This window comes from Lepisosteus platostomus, chromosome 10, assembly GCF_059453375.1.
Source record: "Lepisosteus platostomus isolate fLepPlt1 chromosome 10, fLepPlt1.hap1, whole genome shotgun sequence".
NCBI classification, from domain to species: Eukaryota; Metazoa; Chordata; class Actinopteri; order Semionotiformes; family Lepisosteidae; genus Lepisosteus; species Lepisosteus platostomus.
Genome location: NC_142620.1, coordinates 57,530,856 through 57,540,174, shown reverse-complemented (window position 1 = coordinate 57,540,174; position 9,319 = coordinate 57,530,856). Strand labels below are relative to the sequence as shown.

The 9,319-nt window shown below is 35.2% G+C and overlaps 1 protein-coding gene across 2 annotated transcripts; it reads left to right on the top strand.

Moving 5' to 3' along the window:
- Positions 1-207: 207 nt before the first annotated feature.
- ids (iduronate 2-sulfatase) lies at positions 208-9,079 on the top strand. 2 transcript variants are annotated; one of them, XM_088597512.1, is made up of 9 exons: positions 208-508; positions 1,015-1,151; positions 1,392-1,569; positions 1,830-1,918; positions 2,220-2,420; positions 3,214-3,384; positions 5,307-5,433; positions 6,073-6,246; positions 7,474-9,079. In XM_088597512.1, the coding sequence occupies exons 1-9, from the start codon at positions 391-393 to the stop codon at positions 7,938-7,940; spliced, it is 1,662 nt and encodes a 553-aa protein (XP_088453638.1). In that variant the 5' UTR covers positions 208-390; the 3' UTR covers positions 7,941-9,079. The 2 variants fall into 2 exon arrangements, with proteins under 2 accessions (XP_088453638.1, XP_088453637.1); XM_088597511.1 differs by having other exon boundaries at positions 3,202-3,384.
- Positions 9,080-9,319: the final 240 nt, after the last annotated feature.

Sequence of the window (9,319 nt, the reverse complement as noted above, 5' to 3'; positions counted from 1 at the left end):
CAGTATAGCCTACAGGCACAATGTACTGTTATCGATTCTTAATTTCTTATTTTTCCAATCAAAATGAAACCTATTTAAAATGTTAGGTCTTAGCCCTCAAATTGCCTTCATGTATGTAAAGCAAATCTCAGAGTTTTTCCGCAAGACACAGTCAGCGAATTGAAATTTGAGAGAACAAATGACTAAGCCAATAAGCTTTAAGGAAAGAGGAGGAGATTTGTTGTGCAACCAGGAAGGCAAAACGCAATGGTGAAAATGTTTATCATCGTCTCCTGTGTTTCCAGTTAAGCCTTCATTCCGAAAATTACTTTCCTTAAGGAAAATGCTAATGTTTCAAGAGAACCCGAATGTATTAGTTATTTAATTTCCGGTCACAGAAAGGACATTAGGATGTCTTTTTTTATGGTATGTTTGTCTTTGCATGGGTTCCTTGTCGTATGCAGCATTCTTCAAATCTGCTTTGCAAACAGGCTTTCAGGGGTCAGCTTGCTCCCGCAGCACAATAAAGGTAACTATATATAATCAAAATATTAAAGTTTTAAACTACAGCATTAAAAATTGCGACTGGGGCACTTCGATTGTACACGTGAGCAAAGTACTTTACTCGGAGTTCTCCAGTAAAGGCCGTGAAATAGGTACAGTATATTCCTTGTAGCCTACAGTAGTCATTATAAGATTTTTTTTTAGTTGATTTGCTTGTTAAAATTAAGGTGTATATATAAAAAACACTAGTGTATGGAACTGACTAGATGCGTTGGCTACTTGCATTTTCCCCACGTGTTAAGTATTTAAGGCAAAAAATCATAATTTGTGAGTTAGTGTTATAGCGTAATGATTAACTTTTCTTCTACACCTAGAAACCACGAAGGAGCATATTCGCCTTGTAGAGGTTAAAATATGTGATTTTAAAAGATCTGGTGATGGTAAAATGTTTTAATGTCATAAACTGTCATCGTATGTCATTCCCATTACCACTAGTTTTACTTAAGATTTATTTTAATCGTTTACTTTCAGGCAACCTTTCTGTCCTCTTCATTGTAGCGGATGATCTGCGACCAGTTTTAGGATGTTACGGTAATCCTTCTGTGAAATCGCCGAACATAGACAACCTGGCTTCAAAAAGCAACGTCTTCTACGATGTTTACGCTCAAGTAAGTGGAGTTCACTTGAGTTGTGCTCAAGCTCAAAGAATAAAAAAATGGCTTGCCTCACTGCTGTTAGTGATTCCTTCCATACCAAATCATTTTCAATTTCTGGTTTAGTCTGACAGTTGCAAGTACCTTTGGTGGACTGTAAATGGTACCAGTGTCAACTTTATGTATATTCTTATGAACCTTTGGTGGATCACTGTGAATGAAAAGTTTGTTTATAATTCCTTTTTTTATGTATAGCAAGCTGTATGTGCCCCTAGCAGAATTTCATTTTTAACAAGTCGGAGACCAGACACCACAAGACTCTATGACTTTCACTCATACTGGAGAGTCCATGCAGGAAACTACACAACACTGCCACAGTATTTCAAATCCAAAGGTTACGTCACCATGTCTGTGGGGAAGGTTTTCCATCCAGGTACTCTAACTTCCAACTGAGAGTGTGTGCGTGTGTGCCTGCGTTATACTACAGAATAATCAAAAATTTTAATTTGAAATAAAATTTGGTTACTCACATACAGAAGGCATTTAGATAATGATTTACCTATTAAATATGTTTTTCAATAGCATGTTCTGGGAAGTTTAAATTCATGGGTGTTTCATCGTTTGGTTTGTTCTTTTACATTTTCCATTTGCCTGATGGATGTATTTGTTGTTTCCTCTCTTGTGCTACTGGAGGCATTGTGTCAAATTACACTGATGATTATCCATATAGCTGGTCTATTCCAACTTATCATCCTTCATCCTTACGTTATGAAAACAAGAAGGTCAGTAACTGAAGTGTCCTTTTGTCAGAAATAATCTTGTACCAGTGTGATAAAGAAAATTCTTTATAATCTGAAAGTCTATTATAAAGTTTATTATAAAGTCTAAGTTATTGTATATAGGGTCATGTACAGTAGGTATCATCATCAGAGTAGCATTTCCCTGTAATTTTTGTTCCAAATCATCATGGGTTTGTAAAATATGAAAATAAGTTTAGGATAAAGATTTTTATGTTATGTTTCAATAATAAAAAAAAATACTAATAGAAGTACTAATTGCTTTTGAATATATTTGTCCTTTAAGGTGTGTACAGGGAAGGATGGCAAGCTGCATGCCAACCTGCTTTGCCCAGTGAAGGTTTCTGAAATGCCAGAAGGGACTTTGCCAGATATACAGAACACAGCAGCAGCTGTTAAATTACTTAAATCAATGAAAGATAAAGGAAATCCCTTCTTTCTTGCTGTGGGATATTATAAACCTCACATACCTTTCAGATATCCGGAGGTAATCTTTCTCTTTGTACTAATGTTTTCTTTAAGGAGGAGGGTGTGAGGGGGTGCTATTAATGTGCACGGTATTCTCTTTAATTTACCAGCAGAAATCTTTTACTGAAAGAGGATTAGAGGTATGTCCACACTTCATGGATTTTGTTAATTTTTTTTTTCTTCAGGCTCAATAATATTCTATGATCATTAAAACACTTTTCTGTTGGCTCTAATGGAAATCATACAGTGGGTGATAGTGTAATGAGCTTTGTCAGTACTGGGATGGAAGGACTCTAAGGAGAAACAGGCAGTTTTTTTAATGGTGTTGGTGGACCAGTAAGTGGCGCTCCTCCATTAGGACTTTTCTAAATTAATGTCGAAGTATGGTGACTGGGAACATGGTGCTTCCTACAGTACAGTCCTTTGGATAAGACATTATACCAGGGTCTCTTGTAGCACAGTTTGGACTAATGGGGATGTTAACCCCATTGCCCTAGCTAAATTCCAATCTAGCCTCCAAAGAATCCCCCTTAATTCAGTTTCTCACTTTTTTCCTAATCTGAATCTATGTATTGAGGCAATGAGCATGTTATGAGTGCCACGTATAATCCAGATGAGTGTACTTCAGTGGTGAATTAAATGGGTCTACTCCTTAATGTCAAACACAAAACTGTTATAAATATGACAAAACCATAATGAGGATGTAGGGAATACTGCTTCCTTTTTAGGTAAGTTAATATAATTGTTGGACCTCACATCTTTGTTTTAAGGACATATTCTTCACTTTTAATGCAAAGTAGTTTTTATTTCAGCAATACTTAGAGTTGTATCCACTAGAAAACATGACGATGGCTCCTGATCCGTACATCCCCAGTGGAATGCCAAGTGTTGCCTACAATCCTTGGATGGACATCCGGAAAAGGGAGGATGTGCAGGTGCTGAATGTTAGCTTTCCCTATGGACCACTCCCTAAAAAATTTCAGGTAAACATTTGGAAGAAAGGGTTATTGCCATTATTCCTGTTAGACTCAGTTTGTGCCAATTCTTTAACCAAGAAGTCTTTCTGCAAAGACATTGCAAAAATTGTGAGCAGATCCTTTTTAATCTTTTAAAGATTAAAAGAATGTAATCTTTTTTTAGCCTTCCTATTGAGTTAAGAAATATTCGTGTGCACACTTTTTTTAAATGTGACCAAAATTGTCACCTTCATAGAATGACAATACAACATTTCATATGGTCTGTTTGTATCCATTGGAAAATACAAGATTCTAAATCCAGGTGTACTATACCTGAGAATCCCATTGCCATTAAGGTGATCCTCTTAAGTTCTAATTATCAATTCCATAGCCAGACATGTAGTAGAAGTAAGATTTATTGGCCTTAATTACTTGGTTCACTTTTGTCACCAGTTTATGGATGGGAGTTTTTCAGTCAATTGGTATTTCAACCTGTCTTTTATGACAGGAGTCATATCTTGAAGTGCTAGAAGTATTTTGCTAAAAGCCTATGAGTAATATTACTTATTTCTTTTACGTGCAAGTGGTCATCAGATACTTGAGATTTTACTTACATTAGTACATCTTGAACTTCTGTCTCTGAATACAGAACCCTTTTTCTCATCCTGAACCATGTTGTTGATTCCTTTGATGTGAAATTAATACCTCAGAGAAATATTGAAATACGAGTCATCTAACATTTTCCACTATTATCCTTGAGGTGCTTCATCCTTTACTGTTCATTTGTTGTGATACAAACTTACACTTCTATTTTGGAATAGAGGCTAAAAAGCCTTATGTTTCGAATTTTCTTATAAACCTTTTTCACATGTGCTTGCAGTTTTGTGTATTCTGTTTCTTCTATTTTTGTTGCTGCATTTAATATTTTTAGGAAGTGTTTTTTTTTCTATTTGTGTTTTATTGATTTATTAAACCATTTGGGCCAATGCTTTTTGCACTCTGCTTTAATAACTCTAAATTTAATCTGCTCTGTATTTCATGCAGAATGCCTTTAAACTAGTGCCATCTAATCTATCCCTTAAACTCTCTTACTTCTTCATAGTTTGTTTTCCTGAAATAGTAAAGCTTTGTTTTAGACCTTTGCACTTACAGTGGTGCTAGAAAGTTTGTGGACCCTTTAGATTTTTCTGAATTTCTGCATAAATTTAACCTAAAATGTGATCAGATCTTCATCTGTCATAAAAATAGATAAAGATTACCCAATAAAACAAATAACACACAAAGGGATATACTTTTTCATTAATTTATTAACTTTCATTATTAAATATTAACTTTCTAGCACCACTGTAAATATGCTTCAAATCATGCCATTGTACAGTCCCTAATTGTTCTCACACACCTGTTTTCCTTTCTCTGTATTTATTTGAAAAGATTAGAGGCTTACAAAGTTTTCTTTAGTAGGTACTTTGACAAAGTGAGAATTTAGCAGTTGTTAGTCAAGTGTTCCATCATTAAGCAGCTGTGAGTGGCACTCCCCTAAGGTGTGGTGCAAAATTAACCAATTACCAATGAGTCAGGCTGGGCATGAGTTAACACTTGGTTTCTGGGACATTTCACATGTCACTCCAGTCAGTGCCAGCTCCCCTGTAAGGTATGGAAAATATCATAACGGTGATGACCAACATGACACATAGACATGTCAGAGGGTAATCAATCTTTGACCATCCTGTGCTGCGGCAAATGTCAAGTCAGAAACTGTTGATCCCAAATTAGGATGATGTGAAAAATACTTGTAAGTGTTTTTGGATCGCAATATACAACAGTTGGCAAAAGTGGTCATTATTTAAATTACCATAACAGTACTTTTATATTTTTCTTAGCCATAGAGATTATATTACAGACAAATGTTTTAAGTGAAACATGCTGTAAATAATTAATTTTGCTTTCAGTTGCAAATCCGCCAGAACTATTTTGCTGCTGTGTCCTACCTTGACTCTCAGGTTGGACAGCTTCTAAATGCCCTGGATGATTTGGGTCTGGCCAATGAAACTATTGTGGTGTTTACTTCTGATCATGGTAAGTGCATTGTTCCTTATTTCCATTTTTTTCAAGATCTTTAGAACATTTTATATTGCTGTTATCTTGAGACCCTGGAACTTTTCTTCAGGATGCCCTTTGATTTGTATTAAGGCAATTGTGTTTCTACATTTTTTTACATGAAGGATCATATTGATATTGCGATTCACCTCATATTTGAAATAACAATTACTGTTCACAAAATCTGGAGGAATAGTTCATGCATCAAAATCAATTTTGTACCAAATTAAAAGAATGAATACCACAGAATTCTACATTACTGTGTATCTTATTATTTTTGTATGCTAGAATCTACATTTTAGAGTTGATTATGATGTTTGTGTTGTATTTCACTATGGTTAAAACCGAGGACCTGTGCTGGAAGTTGTTTTATGTGATATCATAGGTGGTACAATCTTATTCATAACTGCCTGGATTTGACAGGAGTTTAAATTCCTCTTGCCTGCTGATGTTCAACATTTGTCTTTTATTTATTTTATTTTTTTCCACCAGGAGCAGGTTAAATCAGAATGAGCAGTAGGAGTTTAATCATTTGAAAGTATCTTCAGTGTTGAGTGAGTGAATTAATCTGTATAAAAAAATTTAATTACAGTTGTTTTTGTTCTCACTGTACTGTAGGCTGGTCATTAGGTGAACATGGAGAATGGGCTAAATACAGCAACTTTGATGTAGCAACCCGTGTGCCATTAATGATTTATGTACCAGGATTAACCACATCCACCAAAGAGCCCAAGACAAAAATCTTCCCCTATTTGGATCCGTTTCATTACTCGTATGACATGTCATTCAAAGGTAATAAAAATACCAGAAGGGGAAAGCACTGTACCTTTTGTAGAATTTCCTTTTCACCCTTCTAAAAAACTTTTAAAACAAACTTATAACTATTAATTGTTCTTTCAGACTTTTTTTAATGTTAAACCTCCTAATTTTCTATAAGTTGTTTTGAAAGATAACAGCAGAATTGACCTCTGTTTGTGGAAAGCACTAGGCTTTACGATTCTCATTTCAGAGGAATAAAGTGGTTAAGAATATACTTTTTCTAGAAACTAGAAAACTCTATGCTTTCCATCACAAGATAATAAGTTCTAACACTTTCGTCTTATTCATTTCCCAAGTGTCATGATTAATGATAATTTTTTATTGAGTCAGTGTTTAGCCAGATTTAATTATTGTACCCTTCAGTGCCCTGACTTTTATGTGTATTGTTTGTGGTTGGATTGTTTTGATACAATCCACTGTCTCTCCAGCACTTAGTGTTCGATATACAGTACATTGTCTATACAACTAGTAGAAAAAGCCTTCTCTATCAAAAAAGCTGGCCCTTTACTGTGAAGGGGTAGAGTAATGAACCTGGAGGGCAATGTCACCATAGGTCTTATCTTGTATCGTGAGTAGTGGTGCCAAGCTGCAAACATCAAATACATTTGATGAAATCTCATAGATCTGTCTGCTTAAATCCAATTTGTAGTATTCCTATATCTTATATCTGCAGGAGGAATCATAGGAGAAAAAAGTTGTATGAAATTTCCTATGGTGAGGCACAGGATACTATAAAAGGAATTTTAAAAATTCTTCCCTTTTAAATACTGTATGTTAGGATCTGTAGACTTTCAATTAAAATATCTGCTAAAGATTTCGTGGTTTAGAATCATTTATGTCTTTATCGAAGTTTTTAATTAGCAAATATGCAGCTCCTCAGTTGCTGACGAGTGAACGTCTTCAGATAAACACAAACTGAACTTAATTATTTGTTCATGTTAATTTATGCAGGTGTAATATGGTGTAAATTTTGTGTTATTGCAGAATATTCTAGAATTTCCCACGTTAACAGTGCACAAAGTAATTAGCTTGCATATACATGTAGATACATGCCTGAATGTTGTCTGATTTATACTGTTATAAAGATGTTTCGGTCTTGTTAAGTCTTAAAACTTCTGTATTGAGCTTATTTATTAATTTTCACTGAAAGCACTTAGCTTTGTACTGGTGATAAATAATGTGGGCTGTCAACCTTTGCAGGGAAAATGGTGAGAAATGTCATGGAGTTGGTGGATCTATTCCCCACAATCTCTGAGCTGGCTGGGCTGCAAGTGCCCCCTCCATGTCCTGTTTCCTCTTTCAATGTGGAGCTTTGCACGGAGGGACGAAGCTTGGCGCACAGCTTCAAAACACCTGAAGGGAACATAGACGCAGAAGCTATTGCTTACAGCCAGTATCCTAGGCCTGCTGATGCACCACAGCAGGACTCTGACCTTCCCTTACTCAAAGACATTCACATCATGGGCTACTCCATCCGTTCCTCTGACTACCGCTACACTGTCTGGGTAGGTTTCAACCCAAACACATTTGAAGCCAACTTCTCAGATGTATGTGCTGGAGAGCTTTACCTTATGGACAGTGACCCCAACCAAGATGATAATTTGTTCAACAAAACTAAATATGCGAGTGTGGTGCAAAAGTTCTGGCAGTATTTAGAAATCAAATAACATTTATCTTTATCCTTATCCTCATCTTGCCAGGATATCTTGTCTATCATAGTTGTCTGTAAACCCTTTCCTCTCTACTTTTCAGTTTAATGCAAAAGATACAGTATTACACCTGTAATAATAACGCAATCAGCTGTAAACATCTTAAGTGATCCTGTTGCATTTTTTATATATATTTATCATTGTTTTTTTTTTTCTCTGATGCACTTAATTTTTGTAGTGGAGGGTTTTGGAGTGACCCTCTTTTTTTTCTTTGATCCAAATTGTCATTAATAAATTGTCACATCTCATACCAGTTCTATAACATTCATTTTTCATGATGTCCCTGAAAATCGAAAACACAGAACACTTGTATCTTTGAATATGTCTAACAGTAGGCCTAGAACAGCAAATGAGGCATTTCATTGCTCCATTGTGAAAACACCCTAAATCAGGGTCCAAAAGACCATTTGAATATTGTAGGTTTCAGCCTTTTACTCTAAAGAAAAAGTCAAGATTGTCACTCTAGAATTAGACATTCGGTAGTTATAGTGCAAAGGGACAGAGTGATGATTCTGTATTGATAGACCCTTGCTAGTTGCACTTAACTATCCCTTCCTCTATGTCTTACCATTTTCAGTATTTTTATTATTCAGTGCATGTGTACATATTCGTTTTTTATTCCTTCCACAACTTAAGTAAAAAAATATTTTGTGTGTACTGTACCAGTTAATTACCTATGTCTCCCCTAGTGTGGTGTTAGGGTCTGTGTAGAGCCCTCTAGTGGCAATTCAACAGTTTCAACCCATTTTACAGCTGACTTGTCATATTGGAGTAGAACTGATGAATGTGGTGAGTATACTTTAACCACAACTATAGATCATGATTTTTCATCATTATGATAACTAAAATTAAGACTAGTATTCAAATCATAGAGAAATCATAGAGAATCATAAGAAAAGTTAACTTTTAGCTATACATTTTCTTCAAACAAACATGGTGCATGGGTTGCTTACAAAGTAGTTTGTACCAAGCTAACAGAAATATTTTACTCATTGTAATGTGGTTGTCAGGTTTTCTTTGATCTCTGTATTGATTTAGAATCCATGAAGTGAAGTGAATGTTTATGCTTTCAGATAAAATAATTTTGGAGACTACAATACAGTGTCATTAACGTTAAGGCAAAGTACATGTCTAATCTGTGCACTTATCACTCATTAGTGATTTTTTTTTATGTTGTCAGTTTACGCAAAGTTTACAGGAAGGCCACAAAGTGAGATCCCAGGACTTGATAAATGCAGTGTCATGCAATTATTTTGCCATAAACAATAGTTGGTATGATGGGTTTATACTGTTAATTATTCTCTCATTAGTTTTACAATTAATATTTTTGGGTGTGT

Coding starts and splice junctions, on each gene's coding strand:
- ids (XM_088597511.1), top strand. CDS start 391: ATGTCTTTTTTTATGGTATGTTTGTCTTTGCATGGGTTCCTTGTCGTA. Junction 509..1,014: donor GCTCCCGCAGCACAATAAAG/GTAACTATATAT, acceptor GTTTACTTTCAG/GCAACCTTTCTGTCCTCTTC. Junction 1,152..1,391: donor TCTACGATGTTTACGCTCAA/GTAAGTGGAGTT, acceptor TTTTATGTATAG/CAAGCTGTATGTGCCCCTAG.